The sequence below is a fragment of the Erythrolamprus reginae genome, chromosome Z, assembly GCF_031021105.1.
Source record: "Erythrolamprus reginae isolate rEryReg1 chromosome Z, rEryReg1.hap1, whole genome shotgun sequence".
Taxonomy (NCBI): Eukaryota; Metazoa; Chordata; class Lepidosauria; order Squamata; family Dipsadidae; genus Erythrolamprus; species Erythrolamprus reginae.
Window position 1 is genome coordinate 114,864,257 of NC_091963.1, and position 23,965 is coordinate 114,888,221.

Sequence of the window (23,965 nt, forward strand, 5' to 3'; positions counted from 1 at the left end):
AATTGGAGAAATGTTCCTCCATACCGTATTACTTCTCTGCTTTTTTAAAGGTTTTTTTTCCCCTCGGGCTTAGAGATAAAATGAGGATCCCATAGGACAGACTCCATCCATCCCAAGTGGTATGCAGTATCTCTACTCAAGGTATCAATAGGCTGAGAGATTCTGATACTTATCTCTTGAGCCAATTTCCTTCATAGAAAAGGAAAGCAAAAAAATCCAAAAAAATACTGAAGAACTAATACTTGCCTTCATGACCCCAGAGAGAGCAAACTCTCAGAGCAAGATCTTACCGAAGTATTAACCCAATACCTTAGCAGCTGCTGCTATCATCCCTGGGTGTGAAATTTTGCATCAATAAAACAGACACATAAGAACTAAATCTGAACTTGGAGAAAATGTGTTTTAAAAAAAGAAAAGAAAACCCATGAAGATAAGACATAGCAACATACAGTACAAAAGAGTAATTATATCCCCCACTCCCACTTCAACCCCCAAAAAAAACCTCAAAAGGAGAAAAAGAGCTTTACCACAATTTTGGAACATTTTACCTGTAACAGAATATTGGGCTTTAAATGAAAACAGGACCAAATTTTCTACAAACCAGTAGATGAATACAAATACTCAGTTGTTTTTTTAGCAACTCAGAACAAAAATCTTTGACACAAGTATTCATGAACAATTAAATTTCTTTTAAAAAAAAAGACTTGTATGTGGAGGAGGAATCACAGGAATTGAGAAAACCCCCTCCAAAAAAATTAGGCAAGGAAAAAGAGGAAAGGAACAAAGCTCCCACAATATCTAAACAATTAACCATTGTTCTTGGATATCCCATCCCAAGTGGAACTACAATGGTTCTTGAAAGCTGATAATGGCTGTCTCCATCCTACCCCTGTCTTTCAGAAAGTGTCCCTTTATCAGCATTTTTAAGAAGCTGTCATTTAGACAAGATTTATACATCTGCTTCTTTCTTTTCCATCCCAATTCATGTACCAGATACAGAAATCATCTCATCATGGCTGGACGGTAATTGCAGAAATTTCAGTAGCTTCGGGAGGTCTTTCAACAGAAATTCCACTGATGCTTCTTTTCATGGGATTTGGTTTGCCATAGCCAACTCATTTCCCCCTATTCCCCACAACTGACTTCCCAAACAAAGGAAAATGTCTTCTTTGCTCCAAGCATGCCAATTTCTTCTGTGCTATCAGATGAAGAAGACTCTTGTTGGATTTTTTTTTCCACTTTAAATTCCATTTAAGATTGCGGAATTGTATGCCTAGTCAACCTTCAAGTTCTTGACTCAGCCATTCAAAGGACAACACACAGAAAATGCAGCAACAGAAGGCTGAACAATCCCCTTTCCCAAAGCATATCCCTCCCGTTTGCCCCAAAGTTGACTTGGTACTGGGTTTTTTTGTTTTGTTTAGAAGTCTGCATGTCCCAAAACTCTCTTCCTCCCAACCCTCCCTGACCCCCTCCCCCCCCAAAAAAGCTCCATGGGTTGCATCATCTACCTGATGATCAAGTCTGGAGAAGCAACTGCTTCTGTTGCTATTTCATTTTTTTTTTTGGAAAAAAAAAGAAAAAAAAAAGACAGAGGATTATGTGCAGTGGGGGACCCAGCCTTAGGATTGCTTCAGTCGTTTGCGTGGCGGTCCCAGAAAAGGGCACTGTGCAGAGGCCAGGGAACGATATGCCTCTGCTACCAAATGAGGGTGAGATACTACCATCGACTTCCAGCCTGCCGTCTCCATGACATCAGAAGCATGGCTGAAAATAATAATTAAAAATTCAATATTACCAGACTGAAAAATGTTAATGAAAATCAACTATATCTCAGCTCAATATTATCTATCTCAAAATGTCTTTCAACACAAGAAACTGTATTTTTCACTACGCGCCTTTGGACATTATTTTTTTAATAAAGATGTCTCTATTCCTGTACAGCTATTTTTATGTATATTTCTTTATTTATTTATTACAGGTTTTTTAATGGCCATCCGACTCAAATATTTGTGACTCTGTCATACAATAAAACACGGTAAGCAAAAAAAAAAAACCCAAATAATCCCAGTTAAACGGGATGAAAGAAAATTAGTATTAGTGCTGCTGCCATCTTCCTTGGCAAAAACAGTTGGAAAAAAGGTTCCTTTCCAAAAAGGAGCTTCATCTATATGTGCAGTAAAGCTGTTGGATGATAAATCCTGAGAGCTGCAGCTCTAACACAACTGGACAGAACCATCTTGAGGCATGCTGTAGTAAGAATCTGTTTATTCAAGACAAGAACAAACATTCGAACAACTGCTGGCTATTCACCATCTTTCCAGAGTTGATGACAACATCTTTAGGGTAGGAACAAATCTTGACACAGAACTTTTAGCTACTCTTAAACACAATCCACTGGTATCCTGCAGAGGATCTGAATGCAGATTCCACCATCCCCAATCAACTTTGCTATGCTGAGAAGAGGAATAAGAGAATTCTAAGGTATCACTAGGGTGCAGGCTCTGGAAAGATAGCCTAACTTAAAAATGAAAAAAGAGAGGTTAAAGGTTTCCCCTGTGCAGTCGTAACTGACTCAAAGGGGTGGTGCTCATCTCTGATTTTCAGCCAAGGGAGCCTGCGTGGTCTGAGAGACGCTTCCATCATCATATGGCCTGCATGAAAGGACGGAACGCAGTAACCTTTCCCACTGAAGCAGTACCTATTTATCTATTCACATTTGCATGCTCTCGAACTGCTAGGTTGTCAGGAGCTGGTTCGAGTAATGGGAGCTCACCACATTGTGCAGTGCTCAGGTCTTGAATCCAGGCTATCAGCTTTCCAGCTGACAAGCCCAGCATCATAATCACTGAGCTATCGCTCCGCCCATCCTAACGTAAACAAAATGCCAAGCCTTGCCTTGAAGATTGTCCTTGCTAGATTTAACTGACTAGAATTAAAAAAGAAAATGCACTTACTAGTTAATGAAGTCAACTGCCTGAGTTTTTAGCTGGTCAGCACTGTGTAGATCAGCCAGAATTAGGATCTCTGCTGCATTCTCCACTGACAAATTGCTGCACAAAGCATCTTCACACATCACCTTCAAACGTTCCAAAGCATACTGCAAAAGATACGCCCCCAAAAATGGACTGTTAAAACATGCATGCCAAGTTTTTCATAACTTTCTGGCAACATGAAACAAGCTTCAGAACCCAGGCCACAAAGCACAGTGAGTTGGATAGTTATGCTTACAATATAACTGATGTAAATATATGTGGATTTAAATGGGGTTTCAGTAAACATCCATTTGGAGCTAACCCCATGCCACATTATATCATAGAACTAACACATATACAAACATACATGGATGTCGGGTATCAGTCAATGTTGCTCATAAAGAATGAGAAACCCTATTTCTTAAAACAAATATCAACAAGTTAAAAACAGAAACAGTGTTACACTTTCTTCTTCACATTGCTGTGCTTCTTTTTAGCCACAAAACATTCAAATTAGGGCCAACCCTCTATCCCAGAACTAAAACTTTAAAGAATGCACTGATTAATTAGCAGAAATTATTTTATGGGCTGAACTTTGAGGAACTGAGCACAGGGGATATACATGCTTGCATGTGAACCTATATTAGTTCTTTAGGTACCACATCATCTCAGGATCTCTTCCCATCCTCCTCATAAACATTGGAAAGACAAAAATGAACTCTCTAATCACATCTTCACCCAAGAGCCCAATGGCAGGTCTCTGAGGTTTCAGAGAGGCATTGCGTTTTGTTTATAGAATAATTACGTATTTTTCCCAAGAGATTGGAGGAAGACAGAACGAACTGTTCCATAACCTCTTGGGCAAATATTAAGAGGCTTTATGTGCTGCCATAAAAGGTTTTGCTTTCTGTTTTCAAAAAGACACCCAGGGATGTTTAGAAAAAGGAACTATATAAAAAGTCACAAAACCTCTTCAACAATTAAAGCCCCACTCAGTACCACCACTCTACTCGTGTTATGTAAGTGTTGTTGCAGCTAAGTGGGTGTTAAACATATTTATTACTGAATGCTGGAAGTACAAATGGATGAATGGTGGAAAAAATATGTAAAAGATGGGGAATATTTCAATTTTTAAGGGGTGGGTATTTTTTTTTACTTATAAAGATTAACACCTCAACTGCCATATTCTAAAATTCATGTGTGCTTTCTTCTCTTCAAATATGGCTTGGAGTTCCAGAGTATTGTTATTTTTTTTACTGTTTACTGGATAATGCACAAATAATTCATGTTTCTGGAAAGCCATCCTTCTCAGCTGTATCTCTGCTTCTATCTCCACACTTGCAGCCTGGCTACTTCCTGGTGTGCTGAGATACAATTAAGTATACAAGTTGGAAATTCAGGGAGAATATTAGATTGGAGGCAGATGGCCAATGTGGAACTTGATTGGAACAATTTTAAGTTACTCACTGAAGAATGTACAAAGAAAGAGCAATGTAACTTGGTTTCACTGATATCCACCAATTTAATCTTAACATCAGAATATTATGCTATGTGAAACGATGGTTAAGTGGTTGCAGACCAGATGATATGGAGGTTAGAATGTGCTGTGATGGAAATTTTTCATGGTTTTTTTTTAATCCTGACTGGTCTCCTCTGCCTATGCTATCCTCTCTGACAATAGACTTATGGGTTTGCTACATTCTACTTCAATAGGGCTTATGCTTCTAATTAATATTGAGTTCCAAAAGATAAAAACTTAACTGTTATTTAACTACTAACTCACATTCTTGAGTAGATATGTTTTAAGTTTTTATCTTTTGGAACTCAATATTAATTAGAAGCTAAGCCCTATTGAAGTAGAATGTAACTCTTGTTTAACTACTAACTCACATTCTTGAGTAGATATGTTTTACGATGGGTAATTTATTTATTTATTATTTAGATTTGTATGCCGCCCCTCTCCGCAGACTCGGGGCGGCTCACAACAAAGTGAAAAACAATTTATGACAAATCTAAATTACTGTTTAAAAATATTTTAAAAACCCCATTTTCTAAACAAACATACATCCAGACATACCATTCATAAATTGTATATGCCCGGGGGAGATGTCTCAGTTCCCCCATGCCTGACGACAAAGATGGGTCTTAAGGAGCTTAAGGAAGGCAAGGAGAGTAGGGGCAGTTCTAATCTCCAGGGGGAGTTGGTTCCAGAGGGCCGGGGCCACCACAGAGAAGGCTCTTCCCCTGGGGCCCGCCAACCGACATTGTTTAGTTGATGGGACCCGGAGAAGGTCCACTCTGTGGGACCTAATCGGTCGCTGGGATTCGTGCGGCAGCAGGCAGTCTCGAAGATATTCTGGTCCAGTGCCATGAAGGTCATAACGAACACTTTGAATTGTGACCGGAAATTGATTGGCAACCAATGCAGACTGCGGAGTGTTGGTGAAACATGGGCATACCTAGGTAAGCCCATGACTGCTCTCGCAGCTGCATTCTGCACGATCTGGAGTTTCCGAACACTTAGAGATATACCCCAAATACATTGACATCATGATCTTTATTCTAGCTCTCCCAATTTTGTTTTTCTATGAGGCAACAGTTAACTTTCCCTTTTACCTTGTCAGCAGCTGCAAGCAGATCATCAGCCATTTTATCAAGATTAGGTGCCTTTCCCGTATAAATGAAACACATCATTTCTTTGAAAACTTCAGGTTCCACATCATTGATTTCAACTCGATTCTGTATCAGAGAGGAGAGAAAGATTATTCTTCTGGGGCAAGAGAAACCTTTCCTAGCCTACATTTTTCTTTCAGCAAGAATAATTCTCTGCATGCAGGGGTGTTTATTTGTATTTATATTGCTGCTTATCTCATTTAGTGACTCTGGGCGTCCCCAAATCTTTTAGGTTGATGGACTTCAGAGGAATGGCAAGGATTGCCCTTCAAAAAGATAAATTAAGGTTAAGGAAACCTTAATCTTGATTTTTATTAAAAGTCAAAATAACTGCTAATTTGAGTCTAAAAATATTTAATACTTCTCTCATTATATCACTGAAAAAAATGAATTTGAGGGAAATTTTGGGAATGTTCTGTGCCATATCCAAAGTTTAAGGGCCTGAATTTATAGTGTCTGCTGTAAACTACATGCAAACATAGGTTAAGAATGATGTATAACTTCTTCCTTAGCCTGTTTTATCCACTAACTCTACCTATAATAAAAGAAATCACTAACGATGGACATTATAGAATCATTTTAAGCAGAAGAGGAGCTTTTTTCCCAAAGTCATTTTGGGAAGGGAGATGAGTGGCATATAAATAAATGCAATAAATGTAAACAAAATAAATACATTTCTAATGTGTTATTTTATTTAGTTGCTATTTTAAATAATTATTTACATTTTCCCCTTTCTCAATTTTCTCAAGAGTTTACACCATAAATTATAATATGCTTATCTCTAACATATCCTATATACAGGGGGTGGACAAAAAAAAGGAAACACTGCATAACAAGTAAGGTGAAAAATTTATGTATTTATTTGGACCCTGACTCTATTCAGTTTCACTGAGACTACAATTTCAGATTAGCATCCAGTGCTTCAGATCTAACTGCTGGAAATAAAGAACTTAAAATCAGTTGCCCAATAACATTGACAGTTTGTTTTCATGGGCAATGATGGATCTCTTGTCAACCACTACAGAAAACTAACTATCCAAGTTTCAATCTAGATTCATATCTCTTCTCTATTCCCAGAGCAAAATGCCTTGTCAACCTTGACACATTAACAAGACTATATTTCATTGCACCTCTCTTGTCTGAGCAGGACCTTTGTGTGTTGAGATCAAAAGTCTGCAATACATTCCAATTATTAGCTAAGGTTTGCCTCCACCATATCTTCCTGCCTGGGCAGCTCTTCTCCGTGGCTTACCTTTTTACTCTCTTCCATCTCATGTTCAAACATTGCACTGAAAACTGGAGAGCGGGCTGTATGAATGGTGGATTGGCATAAGGAAAAACGGGGAAAAAATACAGTTTTAAAAATGTGGAACAGTTATTCTTTCTTTCTTTCTAGAGAGGAACTATACGATCAGTACTTGCAAATCAAGTAACGTATAAAATAGACAAGTAAAAATTAAATTGTATGCTCACAAGAGAAGCAAATCAAAATTTCTGCCCTGGGAATATGCATATGCTTTCCCAGCAATTTATTCCCACCTATGCAATGAGACAAAGAGAAACTCTGGAATGCAACTAATTCAATTTTCAGATTTCCTCAATTGTTCCTCTTCGTACTACAATATTATAGGTCCTTTGTAATAGCTTTTGTGTTTTTGTGCGCTTATCCCCACAGAATATAAAGGCTTTGTGTGACTTGGGGGTTGGAGACCCCTGCTGTACCAGAGACACAGATTCGGGAATCTACATAAAATATGCAAGCTGGAACACCTATCTTGCAAAATCCATTCTTATTTTGCAGCAACAAGGATAAATTCTATATAAAACCTAGGAATCTTCCAATAACTGCAAGACCTTAATCTTTTGATATATGGAATTTCAGAAGAATTTAAAATACAGAATTTAAAATAGTTATGGCCAGTCCATAAAAGTGAAATGCATCTGTGATCATATGGTCAAAATTTGAGTGCTTGGCAGCCTGCCTACACATAGAAACATGATGGCAGAAAAAGACCTCATCTAATCTAATCTGCCCTTATACTATTTCGTGCATTTTATCTGAGGATGGATATATGTTTATCCCAGGCAATGTTTAAATTCAGTTATGGTGGATTTACCAACCACGTCTGCTGGAAGTTTGTTCCAAGGATCTACTACTCCTTCAGTAAAATATTTTCTCACGTTGCTTCTGATCTTTCCCCCAACTAACCTCAGATTGTGCCCCCTTGTTCTTGTGTTCACTTTCCTAGTAAAAACACTTCTCTCCTGAACCTTATTTAACCCTTTAACATGTTTAAATGTTTTGATCATGTTCCCTTCTGTCCTCCAGACTATACAGATTGAGTTCATTAAGTCTTTCCTGATAGGTTTTATGCTTAAGACCTTCCACCATTTTTGTAGCCTGTCTTTGGACCCATTCAATTTCTTTTTGTAGGTGAGGTCTTCAGAACTGAACACAGTATCCAAATGTGATCTCACCACCACTCTATACAGTAGGGTCACAATCTCCCTCCTCCTGCTTGTTCTACCTCTAGCTATGCAGCCAAGCATTTTACTTCCTTTCCCTACCACCTGACTGCACTGTTCACCCATTTTGGGACTGTCAGAAATCACTACACTTATGACTGTAGGGGCATTTCACGTCCTATCGCCTACTTCCTTCCTACCTGTGGCCCATGCAATCCGTGTTCCCTATAGTCCTGGACCCTGCCCTCCTCAACTGGACTTTGCTAACTTCTTGCTCCTGCTGCTGATCAAGCATGCCTGGCCTGAACTTTTGTGAAGCAAGTGTTGGACATGTGAGGCCTTTGTCTTGTGATCACCGCATACGTCCTATTTTTCTTTCTTCTGTTCAATTATATCCAATTCTCAGAGAGTGTTGGTCAAGGCCCTGCAGTTTTCTTGGCAAGGTTTTTCACAAGTGGTTTGCCATTGCTTCCTACTTAGGGTTGAAAGTGACTGGCCCAAGCTCACCCAGCTGCCTTTTTGTCCAGGTTATCACTAGAACCTCTAGTCTCAAGATTTCTAGCCTTATGCCTTAATCACTATAACAAATTGTAGCCAATGCCAACCTGCTAATATGGCTTTGTGAGCTTGAAACTCTTGGCCTGCTACACACAGAGAGCAGTCTGTAAAGCGAGAGTTCTCCCAGAGGCCTCCCAACTCATCAGCCAAGCGGCATTCAGGCACCTTGACCATGTTCATGGAATTCTGTCCAGAGATATTGACAGAGTCTTGTACCACACTCACCTGCAAGGAAGCATAGAAGACTTTTTATAAACATATTGGTAATAGCAATAAAAAGTATAGACCTGAACAAAGAAAACCCAACACCCTATCAACAACAAATTCCAGAGCAATATAGACCTTTTGTAAGAGACCCCAGCAACACAGAGAAAAATGTTGAGTTTCCTACTCCACTCTCCAAACCATTGTCTATATGCGAGTTCACCACACTGAAATGAAGAGAGATTATCAACCACTTCAAGACAGTATATGAAATAAATCTAAACATTCACACAACATTGGGAAAACCTCAGAGACAGCACATTTTATTGTAAAAAAACCCCCTATTTTATAGGTTTTGCAACAAAATATTTAGTTTGCTATAATCCCTCTCCGAATCATCAACCAAAGATATATCAAGTCTTCTATACTCCACCCCTAAATAAATAGAGGATTGGTTCACATAATGCATTAAGTTAGGAAAAATAATTTCATGTAATTTATGGTTGAGGGTGTTTATCAATTTGTGTGAAGAAGCCTCTCATTTTAAGCCATAATATAGTCTGTAAGAGCAGAGCATATGGAGAATATAGAAATTTCTGTGACAATCCTGGATTTAAAATGTTGTATGAATCTAAATAGTAAACTGTCATGTGTGCAGGTAAATGAAAATTCAATTTTATGCTAGTTTGGGCCAAATCTCCCAAATGATTGATCAGATGTGGATGTGCATATCTTAAATTTCTTCTCTACTAGGCAGCGAGTTAATTTGATAACAGCAGGCTATATTTATCACTCGTCACATGTCTTTCTGAGCTGGCGTACCATCTGATGGTCCCCAAGAAAGAACAAAACCCAGGCTCCAGTAATGGAACATAGATTCACAAATTAAAAGCTAATTCCTTTTTTAATATACAGAGTAAAAATACTATGTCTAATCAAATCAAAAATCCATCTAGCCTGGCAGATTATGCTGCAGAATGCTTGATCGGTAGGAAGAGTGAACTCAAAGCTAGGGGGGAAAACCTGTTTCCAACTGCAAGTTCTCACCCTGAAGAGTTCAGATTGTATGGAAGGGAACGTGCCAATTAGCTGTGAATTTATAACTATGAAAAAAAAACCTGAAATCAATCTGATATATAGTTCTTTTAGGAAAGTATACCGGAGAAGCAGATATGAAACTTATTGAAAAAGGTCCCCCCTTGGCAACTGCAACTGGGACCAGAATTTCTCTAAGTAATGCAGTTCTAAAGTGCAAATCATGTGAATGTATTGCTTAGCAAAGGCAATCCCAACAGCCCTTTATTATTTTAGTTAAAATGGTTAGACCAACTTCACGTCATCTCCATGATTTTAGAACCACGTAATGTGGAAATGGCTTGCCACTGTATTCTACCAGGATATTCTATCATTGTTCTTAGAATGGCATTTCCTGAACAAATCCCCCTTCAGTGCAAACCAGATCCGATCATCAGAGTTTCTGATGTCAGCCTTTGTTTTTCTTTACTGGTTGTAGTTGGGGAAATGTGTTTATTAGATAAAGTATTAAAAGAGTGGTTTATATTTATTTAGAATGGCTGCTTAGTTTTTCATGTGTAAACTAGGAGTGGGGAGGTTTGTTAGAGTGCTAGAGTATTAGAAGTCAATGAAAAAGTTTTGAGTTGGAAAACAAATATCTTACTCAGTGTAGAACATTCCTCTCCATCTTGATAAACTGTAGATATATACTAACCTGATATCTGAGGCAGCATGATAGCTGCCCTTGTTGCCTTGTAAATTTGGGAAGATGCTATCCCACATATTCAGAAAAGGCTACAAGTATTATATAGTATTATTATTATTATTATTATTATTATTATTATTATTATTATTATTATTATATATACTTTTGCTTGTTTTAAAGTAAACTTGTGCTTTAGAATACAATTTACTTATTTACATGGCACATGAAAACCTTCACAGAAAATGTATTTTAAAAGTTTTAAAATTATATATTTCAATTTTTCAATTTTTCAATTTCAGTATCTCAAAATACTCTGTGACAAAATTCAGCACTGAGAGAATGGTGATTCCAAATCAAAGTTTATATGTATTCAAACTTCTGTCATTAGTTGGATTGCATCCAGTACACTCTGCAGTCATATTGTAGCAGTCCCCACTACTTATTAAATAAAGAGATATGTAGGAGATAAAAATTCCGATTCCTTCCAAGTTGACATGGTAATCCTATCCTTCTGCATGCACGAGGGATCTAGATTGTAAAACTGAAATGTCAACCAAATGCAGATGAAATAGCCTTTCACATTCAGGCAGGGGATTGAGCCAATGGACAACCTATCATATTAGTCACAGAAGTTTAATAAAGTGACAAACCTGTTCCCAGTAAGAAATAGTTTAAAGAAAACATTTACAGTTCTTACTTCACCAACTCATTGAGTCTTCAGAACAAGTTAGCAGGGCAGCAATGAAACAAAAACATATTTCTCCTAAACAGCTTCGGGATCCTCCAGCTAGAAGGAATAAGCTGAGTGTATGGTGTAATACCTGCTTACATGTCCAAAATCACTTTAGTAGCAACGGTCAGTCTATATTTATAAACTGTCAAAAAATGCTTAAGACAAGGGTTTGACTTTCTTTACCTTCAAACACTACCTGGAAGGTGGAGCAGGTACAAACTACAGCAACAGCAAGCTAGTGAATAAGAACTGCCATGCTGTATCATGTCAGTTTTGTAAGGGATGACTTGGATACCAATAGACTTCAAAATTCAAATTCCAAATGCTGGTTAGAACCTGTAAACCCTATTTATTTAGAAACATAGAAACATAGAAGTCTGACGGCAGAAAAAGACCTCCTGGTCCATCTAGTCTGCCCTTATACTATTTTCTGTATTTTATCTTAGGATGGATATATGTTTATCCCAGGCATGTTTAAATTCAGTTACTGTGGATTTATCTACCACGTCTGCTGGAAGTTTGTTCCAAGGATCTACTACTCTTTCAGTAAAATAATATTTTCTCATGTTGCTTTTGATCTTTCCCCCAACTAACTTCAGATTGTGTCCCCTTGTTCTTGTGTTCACTTTCCTTTTAAAAACACTTGCCTCCTGGACCTTATTTAACCCTTTAATATATTTAAATGTTTCGATCATGTCCCCCCTTTTCCTTCTGTCCTCCAGACTATACAGATTGAGTTCATTAAGTCTTTCCTGATACGTTTTATGCTTAAGACCTTCCACCATTCTTGTAGCCCGTCTTTGGACCCGTTCAATTTTGTCAATATCTTTTTGTAGGTGAGGTCTCCAGAACTGAACACAGTATTCCAAATGTGGTCTCACCAGCATTCTATATAGCGGGATCATAATCTCCCTCTTCCTGCTTGTTATACCTCTAGCTATGCAGCCAAGCATCCTACTTGCTTTCCCTACCGCCTGACTGCACTGTTCACCCATTTTGAGACTGTCAGAAATCACTACCCCTAAATCCTTTTCTTCTGTAGTATTTGCTAACACAGAACTGCCAATACAATACTCAGATTGAGGATTCCTTTTCCCCAAGTGCATTATTTTACATTTGGAAACATTAAACTGCAGTTTCCATTGCTTTGACCATTTATCTAGTAAAGCTAAATCATTTACCATATTACAGACGCCTCCAGGAATATCAACCCTATTGCACACTTTAGAGTCATCGGCAAATAGGCAAACCTTCCATACCAAACCTTCCCCTATGTCACTCACAAACATATTAAAAAGAATAGGACCCAGAACAGACCCTTGTGGCACACCGCTTGTAACCTGACTCTGCTCAGAATACTCGCCGTTAACAATAACTCTCTGATGTCTACGCTTCAGCCAGCTGCAAATCCATTGAACTATCCAGGGATTAAGTCCAATCTTCACTAATTTATCTATCAGCTCTTTATGTGGAACCGTATCAAAGGCTTTGCTGAAGTCCAGGTAGGCAATATCCACGGCACCACCTTCATCCAACACCTTTGTGACATAGTCAAAGAAATCAATGAGATTAGTCTGACATGATTTGCCTTCAGTAAAGCCATGCTGATTTGGGTCCAATAAGTTATTGTTTTTTAGGTGCTGATTTATCCTCTTTTTGAGTAGAGTCTCCATCATTTTAACTACCACTGATGTCAAGCTAACTGGCCTGTAGTTACCAGCTTCTTTTTTACTGCCCTTCTTGTGGATATTTATTTATTTATTCAATTTTTATGGCGCCTTTCTCCTTAGACTCAGGGCGGCTTACAACATGTTAGCAATAGCACTTTTTTAACAGAGCTAGGCTATTGCCCCCACAATCCGGGTCCTCATTTTACCCACCTCGGTAGGATGGAAGGCTGAGTCAACCTTGAGCCGGTGATGAGATTTGAACCGCTGACCTTCAGATCTAGAAGTCAGCTTCAGTGGCCTGCAGTACTGTACTGCACTCTACCTGCTGCGTCACCTCGGCTCATTCAATATAATGTTGTGGCACCTATGTATTTCAAGAACCAACTCATCTGGAAGAATTGAACCATCCAAACCTTCAGCAACATTGGAGGTTTTTGGGTGAGATCATCCAAGGGCATGGGGTGAGGTATCATCAATACCCAGTTATACATCTCCACCCATGTCCAGTCAACGAAGCAGTGGAAGTGATGTGCCGGTGCCTGGAGGCTGTTGGGGTCTGGATGGTTGTCAACAAGCTCAAACTCAACCCAGACAAGACGGAGTGACTGTGGGTTTTGCCTCCCAAGGACAATTCCATCTGTCCGTCCATTACCCTGGGGGGGGGGGGAATTATTGACCTCCTCAGAGAAGGTTCGCAACTTGGGTGTCCTCTTCAATCCACAGTTAACATTGGAACACCATCTTTCGGCTGTGCTGAGGAGGGTGTTTGCCCAGGTTCGCCTGGTGCACCAGTTGCGGCCCTACTTGGACAGGTAGTCATTGCTTACAGTCGCTCATGCTCTCATCACCTCGAGGTTCGATTGCTGCAATGCTCTCTACATGGGGCTACCCTTGAAAAGTGTTGGGAAACTTCAGATTGTGCAGAATGCGGCTGCGAGAGCCATCGTGGGGCTCCCTAGATTCGCCCACGTTGCTGCAACACTCCGTGGCCTGCATTGGCTGCCGATCAGTTTCCGGTCACAATTCAAAGTGTTGATAATGACCTTTAAAGCCCTACATGGCATTGGACCAGAATACCTCCAGAACCGCCTTCTACCACACAAATCCCAGCGGCCGGTAAGGTCCCACAGAGTTGGCCTTCTCCGGGTCCCGTCGACCAAACAATGTCGTTTGGCGGGCCCCAGGGGAAGAGCCTTCTCTGTGGCGGCCCCGGCCCTCTGGAATCAACTCCCCCCAGAGATTAGAACGGCCCTCACTCTCCTTGTCTTTCGCAAATTTCTCAAGACCCACCTTTATCGCCAGGCATGGGGGAACTGAAACATCCTCCCCCAGGCTTTTATATTTTATGTTTGGTATGTATGTGTTGTATGGTTTTAATTGCTGAGGTTTTATATATGTTTTATCTTTAATATTAGATTTGTTTCACTGTTATATTGTTTCTATTGTTGTTGTGAGCCGCCCCGAGTCTTCGGAGAGGGGCGGCATACAAATCTAATAAATAAAATAAATAAATAAAAAGAAATATTTGAAGTTCCACCCCCACCCCCCAAAGGCCAACTTTATAATGGACAAGTTAGATTTATGACAGGAGTTGAGACAACAACACTATTTTTATGGATACCTTCCCAAATGAAATCATGAAGTTCTACATCTTTCCTTACCTCACAGAAGAGGGTGAGCTTGTCATCTGGGAGGAGCCCATTGGCCTCATCCAGAAGAAAATCTCTTCTAATGAACTTCTTGAACCCCCAGTCTTTGCCTTGCACAAAACGATAGGCTCTCTGGCTCTCTGGCAATATATAAAGAGGTTGGCAATTTTTTAAAAAAAAGTAGAATAAAGAAAAAGAAATTTGAAGACACACCAAACAGAAATGTTTATTTTCTGTTCTGTTTGGGTATGGGTAAAATACAGTGTTCCCTCGATTTTCACGGGGGATGCGTTCCGAGACTGCCCGCGAAAGTTGAATTTGCGCGAAGTAGAGATGTGGAAGTAAATACACTATTTTTGGCTATGAACAGTATCACAAGCCATCCCTTAACACTTTAAACCCCTAAATTGCAATTTCCCATTCCCTTAGCAACCATTTAGATTATTATTCACCATGTTTCTTTATTAAAGTTTGGACGAAAGTTTGGTGATGACATATGATGTCATCGGGTGGGAAAAACCATGGTATAGGGGGGAAAACCGCAAAGTATTTTGTAATTAATATTTTTGAAAAACCATGGTATAGACTTTTCACGAAGTTCGAATCCACAAAAATCGAGGGAACACTGTATAAGTACCCAGTTACAGGCTAGCCATACCCATTGCTTTTGTTTCTTCTCCTTTTGCATTCAAAATAGAGAACTTGAATTTGGCTCGGACCTCACTCTTTGGACAACTGACCAGTAACAAATAGAGTGAAAGATAATCTTTACTTTCTTCATCCAAGCCCTTTGGGTTCACACGCAAACACCTGCAAAAGCAGAAAAATCATGTTCATTCTCTCTATATAAATGATTCAACTACAGTGAAACAACTTTATATCTACAGGTTTTGTTTTTCAAAATTGTATCATGAATTACAAAGTCTGTTTTATTATGCTTATTGCAGTTTAGTCTGCATTTACTATAGACTGTTAAACAATGAAATTTTGATCTCTTGCAGTACATCACAGGAAATTGCTAAGCTACACTAACAAATGGGTAACTAAAATTCAAAAGTAAATGCAGCACTTTCTTTCCTCAACTGTTTCAAAACCAACTTTATTAATCCAGTCTTTTATTGTCATATTTTTACAGTTTTGAAAGGTAACATTAGTAAATTCAGCAATGGCTGTGAATGAATATGAAGCGAAACTGTAACTTTAAATCTAGCTTTGAGAACCACATAACAACAAATGAATCTTCTGCTGTTCCCTATCTGGCTTTTAACTAGTCCTTACCATTTCAATTTATCATTAGCTCCTGATGAAAATGTCGAACTTTTGATAACTTCACCCATTTCCTCTCGACAAAAGCTGAAGTTATTGATGGTCCACATGTAGGAAAATTTAACCACTTTAATCTTTAAAAAGAATGGGAGAGAAGGAAAGTATTGGTTAGAAATTTACATACATTGTTACAAAGAACAAGATCACCAAAAAGAACCCCAATCTTTGAGAATGAAGGAAAATTAAATTTAAAACTCCATCCTCTTGAAATATCAAATACAGTCATACCTCGTCTTACGAACCTAATTGGTTCCAGGGGGAGGTTTGTAAGACGAAAGGTTCGTAAGACGAAACATTGTTTCCCATAGGAAACAATGTAAAGTCAATTAATCCGTGCAACCCAAAAAAAAACCCGCAAAAAAAACCGCTGCCGCCTGGCTGTGACCTTTTAAAACAGCCGCGCGGCTTCCCAGCCGTCTCCCGAAGCCGAACGCCAAACCCAAACTTCCGCGTTTGGCGTTCGGAGGCTGCTGGGAATCCGCGCGGCTGTTTTAAAAGGTGACAGCCGGGCTGGGGGGCTTCCCAGCAGCCTCCCGAAGCTGAATGCCAAACCCGAACTTCCGCGTTCGGTGTTCGGAGGCTGCTGGGAAGCCCCCCAGCCCGTCTGTCACCTTTTAAAACAGCCGCACGGCTTCCCAGCAGCCTCCGAATGCCAAACCCGGAAGTTCGGGTTTGGCGTTCGTAACACGAAAAAAGTTCGTAAGAAGAGGCAAATTTTTTCTGAATCCTGGGTTCGTATCTTGAGTTGTTCGTAAGACGAGGGGTTCGTATCTTGAGGTACCACTGTACCTCTTCAAGAAAATGTAACCTGTTTTTTATCAAAAGATTTCTACAATATTTCTATTCTTGACCCTCTCTATCAGAAGTCTGGAGGAAAATTTACAGGGTTATTGAGTCAGTATATTTGGCCCATACCAATGCATGTGGAAAAGGCAGGAGTATGTCTGCGAAAATATTTGCTGCTACTGAATTCTTTTGCAGTAGCCCTTTTTAATAACCTGTGATTTAGTGACTGTTCAAATTTATGATGGCATTCCTTATAATTGCAGCTATTACAGAGTCCCCATGGTCATTCGGCTGCAATTCAGATACCTAGTAACCATTTTACAATTATGATAGTCACAATATCCCAAGGTCACATGATCATCAATTGTAATATTCACTACTTGCTTCCAAGGACTAGTTTGTCCCATCTCTATAGAACACTGATGCCATGTAGGTTTTACCTAATGACAACAATTGAGACTGCCATCATAGTCAATGGAGTGAGATGTTGATGCATTCTGATGATGTATCTTAACAGAATTCCCACTCCCCATTATTGTCATTAAGTAAGGACTACCTTTACTCGCATTCATGAGGAGTACAATTTGATGAGTTTCATGTGTCATGACTCCAGAATAGAATAGGAAAAGCTTCCGTTCTGCTTGTCCCTTTGCAACTTTTTATTTAACTCTGTGTTAAGCTTGTATTAATATATGCATGAAGAATTATGTAACTATAGTTCTCAACTTGTGACAACAAATAAACCCAAAATTTCTATTAAGTGAGACAGTTGTTAAGTGAATTTGTCCTATTTTATTACCTTTCCTGCCAGTTATTAAATTAATCACTGCAACAGCTAAATTAATAACATGGTTGTTAAATGAATCTCGCTTCCCCACTGACTTTGCTTATGAGAAAATCGCAAAAGGTGATCATGATTCCAGGACACTGCAACTGTATAAATATCAGTAAGATGTCAAATGTTTGAATTTTGATGATGTAACTAGGGGGGAGGATGCAACAGTCGTAAGTGTGAAAAATGGCAATAAGGCATTTTTTGAGTGCTTTTATAACTTTGAATGCTGACTAAATGAACTGTTATAAGTTGAAGACTACTTTGTACGCATTTTTAATGCTAGGCATAGTAAATACAGTAAATGTCAATGATAAGAGGGAATATAAAGATTGGGCCTTTCCTGTTTTAATATAAAGTACATTTGTGTAATATTCTAATTATAAGGCCCTCAAAAGTTGCTACCTTAGACAAAGATGGCCACAAAATGTTATTAATCTGATACTCATTTGATTTTGTTGGGTGGATGTCTTAGATATTCTAAACCTAATATTGCTGGGAAAGCAACAACAAAAAATGGTTTCATGTTCTGCAAGTCTGGAGTTTTTTTTTCTTTGTGAATTTCCAGCAATCTTCATGGCATTGTATATGCTAGAGATTCTTTAAATTAGAAGCATCGCCAAAACCTAACACAGACTCTAAATGACTGCATGGTTACTACCTTCTATTCCCGAGAAGTCTGGTAAGGATAAATAATATATGAATTTGGGAGTTCTACACTTTCCAGCTACAATTATTGTACAAATTCAATTATTTGGAAATATTACAATTGATCAAGTTCAGTTATTTTGAAATTATGTATCACTCTGTAAAAACACTTGCTTGAATCCAATTGAAAGAGTGAAATAAATGCCAGCTGATCTATAAAATCACTAGTTGATATTACAAAGTGCAAGCATACTTGAGTGTAACACCAGCTCTCTGCAACAGGTCCGCTTGACATCTCTGCCGGAGGAGGAGGACTCGGTACCCTTGACATTGCCAGCTTGAAGATCTGATAGGATTTCACAGGTTAAACAAATATGTGTATGTAATCTTCACCCTGATTGCACAGGAAGTGGGAGAGGGAGAGAAAAAGAGTTTAAAAACATAGCAATTTCTGTTTATTTCTATTTACACAGCAAGATGCCAAACTTAGTTTATGGTGTTTCGGTTATGCAATACGTAATCACCTCCTCCTTGCTGTGTTTTTGTATGAAATGTACACTTCATCCTGCCAAATTGTTACACTTAATGAAATATCATCAAAATCTGGTTGGCTGTTCCCCAGGCTTGGGACATTTTCCAATTTCCAAATCCCTTAAGATTTTCCTCTAATTTATTTCTATGCCATATATACCGTCCTCATTTAAAGAAAAAAACAAAACTTTTTGTCCAAATAATACCATAAGAACTGAAGGCCAGGAAGTCAACTGCTGATTGACAAAATTGAAAATAGAGACTATTTAAAGGAAACGTTACTCTCACTTGAGAATGATATAGTTAAATGAATATGGGCATGGGTAGTGACCAAGGATAGAGTGCTTTATCCACCCTTGGTCACTACCCATGTCTTTCTCAATTCTTCACAAACGATGGTGACTTTTCTCCCCTTCAGTTATTAATTAATTTCCTTATCCTTCCATTATCAAATTCCATAATAATAATAATAATAATAATAATAATAATAATAATAATAATAATGTATTAGATTTGTATGCTGCCCCTCTCCATTACAAAATTCAGAATTATCTTCCTTTGTTCCATGATGTAAATCCATGATAGGAGAGAAAACTTTGCAGTATTTACTCTGACCCATTAGAGGTCAGAGTGAATTGGCCTTAAAAATGAGGCGATATGAGATTCAGCAAGATTGCACAACGTAATTCATTAACTGAATATAGAACCCAGAATAATAGCATTGAAAGGGACCTTGGAGGTCTTCCGGTCCAACCCTCTGCTTTAGTGATGAAGCACCCACAACTTCCAGAGGTAAGCAATTTTTACTGATTGTTCTCATTGTCAGAAAACTTCTCTTTAGTTTTAAGTTGGATCTCTCTTTAATGCTCTTTATTTATTTATTTACAGTGATCCCTCGAGGATCGCGAGGGTTACGTTCCAAGACCCCTCGCGATACTCGATTTTTCGCAATATAGTGGTGCGGAAGTAAAAACACCATCTGCGCATGCGTGCCCTTTTTTTCCATGGCCGCGCATGCGCAGATGGTGTTTTTACTTCCGCACCTGGCCCAGGGAAGGTTCCTTCCGCCGCCCAGCAGCTGATCTGCTCGGCAGCGCCGCAAAGGGGAAACCCCGATCTTCGGCTCCTCGCTGCTGCCGCGCCCGCCGCTTGTCCGGCCGCCGCTTGTCCGGCCGCCGCTTGTCCGGCCGCCGAACTTCCGCGTTTGGCTTCAGCACTCAGCTGGGAAGTGGCGCGGCTGTTTTAAAAGGTCGCAGCCGGCCTGGGGGGCTTCCCAGCACCCCCCCAAACCTGGGTTGGGGATTCGGGGGGTGCTGGGAAGCCCCCCAGGCCGGCTGCGACCTTTTAAAACAGCCGCGCCGCTTCCCAGCTGACTCCCGAAGCCAAACCCGGAAGTGGTTTTTTTTTTAATTAATATTTTTTAAAAAATCGCGATATAGCATTTCGTGAAGCTCGAGATCGCGAAACTCGAGGGATCACTGTATTGGATTTGTATGCCGCCCCTCTCCGTAGACTCGGGGTGGCTAGCAACAGTGATAAAAAAACATCATGCAAATCCAATACTAAAAACAAGTAAAATACCCTTATTATAAAACTAAACATCCATACAAACAAAACATACCATGCATAAATTATAAAGGCTTAGGGGGAAAGAATGTCTCAATTCCCCCATGCCTGACAACAGAGGTGGGTTTTAAGGAGCTTACGAAAGGCAAGGAGGGTGGGGGCAATTCTAATCTCTGGGGGGAGTTGATTCCAGAGGGTCGGGGCCGCCACAGAGAAGGCTTTTCCCCTGGGCCCCGCCAAGCGACATTGTTTTGTTGACGGGACCCGGAGAAGGCCCACTCTGTGGGACCTAATCTGTTAAGTCCTCTCTTGCCTTCAGGTGCCTTGGAGATAGTTTAGCCCCCACCCCTCCCCCTCTTCCCTGTAACAGGCTCTCAAATATTGAAAGATTGCTATTGTATCAACCTTAGTTTTTCTCTTCATTAGACTGGACATACCTTATTCCTAATTCCCTCAATTGTTCATTATATAGTTTAGTCTCCAGATCCCTTATTATCTTTGCTAATCATCTCTGTACTCTTTCAAGGATACCAACCTCTTTTTTAAAGAAGAAAATAATTTGAAAAGAAAAAAATACGAACAAAACGAGTTTGGGAGCTCATAAATGTTGGGTAGAAGGCTACCATTGCTACATATATAGCAGGGGTCCCCAACCACCAGGCCGCGGACCAGTACCGGGCCGCGGGGCATGTTGCACCAGTCCGTGGAGTCAGCAGCTGCCGGCCCTCATGCCGCCACCCCCTCCCTTCAGCGCTTTGCCTCCCGCCGGGCAAGAGGCCTCGGTAGGCAGGTTCTGCCGGCCACAGGACGATGGATGGGACAGAGGGGCGGGAAGGACCGAGAGGCTCAAGCCTCTTTTGGCTTCTGCCGCGGGGCGCTTTTGCGTTTTTGGCTGGGGGGAGGCAGGAGGGCCAGCCTGACCCCCTCTCTCCAGCGCTTAGCTCCCGCTGGGCAAGAGGGCTTGGGAGGCAGGTTCTGCCGGCCACAGGACGATGGCGGGAAAGAGGGGCGGGGAGGACCAGCACCCCCATGCTTAATCCCGCCCCCAACCACGCCCCTTTCCGCCCCCACTGGGCCATAGAAAAATTGTCTTGCTGAAACTGGTCCCTGGTGGAAAAAACGTTGGGGACCACTGATATATAGGACAGCCTGCTGTAACTTGGTTATGTCCCTATTTTTTCAATAGATGCATATAATGTTACATAACAAAACCTAAAATTGTTGCCATGACCATATTAACATAACCCATAGCTGAACAAAATGAAATCATTTGGTTTCGTAAATCAGAGCTCAGTGACATTGGAGGCGAATAACCTCACTGCTGCTGTTGCCAAAAAAAAGCCAATGCAATCCTAGGCTGCATCAACAGACGGGGTTTCACAATCATGTGAAATAACCACTTTACATGGCACTGGTGAGACAGAGGTGTTTTTTAAAAAAAAAAAAAAAACCTGAATATTATATACTATCCTCTCAGGTGATATTATAATATCATTTTGAGGAGATCCTAAGATTTATTTATTTTTTTTAAAAAGGAATGCAACCACATCAGAGTATGCATAGCTATCTCTTTTATAAAGGAAACTTATGCAACACTCTTCCAATCCACCCAAAGTGGCAGCACATTTTATAGCTGTGTAAATCGAACCAATGTGAAATGAGTCCTCTTTGGTTGAAGATTGATTTTAATAGGCTAATTTAGGAGCTTTGCCAGTTCCTACTGCATCTATAGTATACCCATGTGTACCATCAACCATATTTGCGAGAACTCACTGCAAAGTGCAGGGGGGAAAAAGTAGGAAAAAGGAAACACTGAATTCTACTGGCAGAGGAGAGAGTAGACAATCAGATACCTAAATGGACTAAACAGAAATATGATTATTCTGGGAGGAAAGATTAATGCAGCACTACAAATAATGAAGGAAAAGGTTCTTTAAGATACCCTGCAATCATTCTTCAGCATTTTCTAACCTTGCAACATACATTTCTATTGGCTTGGCGCTACGGAAAAGAAAGAAAAACTTATAGTAAAAGATAACTACGGGGCTATTAGCTATTAGAAGGCGAGAAAGTGTGACTGTATTTATTCATTTTAAATATGAGCCCAGCCACCCACCCTCTCCGTTTGCATACTTTTTAAAAGTCTACACAGACAAAAAAAAAGTTTGCTTCCTTGTACAACATCTGGTAAGATACGCATATCCACCAGCTTCATAAAACTCTAAAAAAAAATTAAAAAATCAAAAATACTGCCACTAACATCAGAAGTGTGAGAGTTAAGCTAAGAAAAACAGATGTTACTGCAGAATTGTGCTTGAAACCGGGGGAGGAGAGAGAAGAGAAATAAATATTGCTTTTTGAAAGCAAACTTACATATTTCTGCCCCCTCCAAACATGGAAAGGGGGGGTGATGAAATTCTTGTAATAAAACTCGTCTTTTCTAAATAGTAAAAATATCCTAAGCACTTTGAATTAACTAGACATACAGCTATACTACATTTACCTCTCTTTAAAAGTTTCGTTATCAAAAAGGGTGGCCACACAATCAATGTTTGTATGATTTTTCAGGACATAAAAAAGCATACAATGCAACAATTCAGAATATTTAGGATTGGCTTCACACAACTGTATTAATTTTAAGTCTTAAAAGTCAATCCCCATTAATTCTCTACACTAATAGAAGATAGAACTATACAAACCTTAACCATGTGCTACTTTCCCCAACTTTAGTCTTCTAATTCTGATCTGCAGTGGTCTTGCATCGAAGTCCCATGTGAACAGCAGACTCACTTTCCCTCATTTAAGCCTTTGCTAGCCTATAATTACAGAGGTCAGTGAAAGAGAACCACCCCTTTTTCTTATTTCCCTGCCGCCTAGTCAAGGACACAAATTATTAGTATCTAAGTTTGCTATCTCCAGGTGTTTATAATGACCTTCGGAGTCAGTCTCTCAGACCAATTCAGGGTGGTTTAATTTCTACATCCATATAGAGAGAGGCTAAAGCAAGGATGAATAACCTGTGTTTTTCCAATTATTGCTGAACTCCCAGAAGCCCAGCCAGCATAGCTAATGATGAGGAATGAGGCTAGCTGTATTTCAGCAACATCTGGACTACAAAGAAGATACAAAGGCATAAATTACACGACAATTACACACTTTAATGTGGGTTGTTCAATTCTGGTCTCAACGGTTAGGTGAACTCAACCATTGTAGCTTGTAATGTGTGATTTAAAACTTAACGTGCAGACTGAACTCATCTGATTACGTTTATTCAATAAACCATAAATGACCCATGGATTAGCATAACATGTAAACTTACTGAGATATACCTTTATATGATGACATCACAGCTCTCTACATGGAGCTACCTTTCAAAAGTGTTCGGAAACTTCAGATCATGCAGAATGCGGCCGTGAGAGCTATCGTGGGCGAATACGTTTCACCAACACTCCGTGGCTTGCACTGGTTGCCGATCAGTTTCCAGTCAAAATTCAAAGTGTTGGTAATGACCTTTAAAGCCCTACATGGCATCGGACCAGAATACCTCCGGAACCACCTTTTACCGCACAAATCCCAGCGGCTGATAAGGTCCCACAGAGTTGGCCTTCTCCGGGTCCCGTTGACTAAA

General features: G+C 39.8%; 1 protein-coding gene across 5 annotated transcripts in view; it reads right to left on the reverse strand.

Moving 5' to 3' along the window:
• Positions 1-381: 381 nt before the first annotated feature.
• The window catches only part of SPOP (speckle type BTB/POZ protein), a 109,597-nt gene continuing 86,013 nt past the window's right edge, over positions 382-23,965 (reverse strand). For 3 of the 5 annotated variants that reach the window (XM_070729873.1, XM_070729874.1, XM_070729876.1), the window contains 9 exons: positions 18,494-18,634; positions 15,927-16,048; positions 15,307-15,458; positions 14,661-14,788; positions 8,720-8,897; positions 6,901-6,956; positions 5,592-5,714; positions 2,958-3,100; positions 382-1,767 (listed from right to left, as the gene is read on the reverse strand). In XM_070729873.1, the coding sequence (XP_070585974.1) occupies positions 1,623-1,767; positions 2,958-3,100; positions 5,592-5,714; positions 6,901-6,956; positions 8,720-8,897; positions 14,661-14,788; positions 15,307-15,458; positions 15,927-16,048; positions 18,494-18,571 (1,125 nt within the window). In that variant the 5' untranslated portion in view covers positions 18,572-18,634 and the 3' untranslated portion in view covers positions 382-1,622. Of the gene's footprint in view, positions 1,768-1,945; positions 2,264-2,957; positions 3,101-5,591; positions 5,715-6,900; positions 6,957-8,719; positions 8,898-14,660; positions 14,789-15,306; positions 15,459-15,926; positions 16,049-18,493; positions 18,635-23,036; positions 23,299-23,965 lie in introns of those variants that run through there. The other 2 variants (XM_070729872.1, XM_070729877.1) reach the window with 2 other exon arrangements.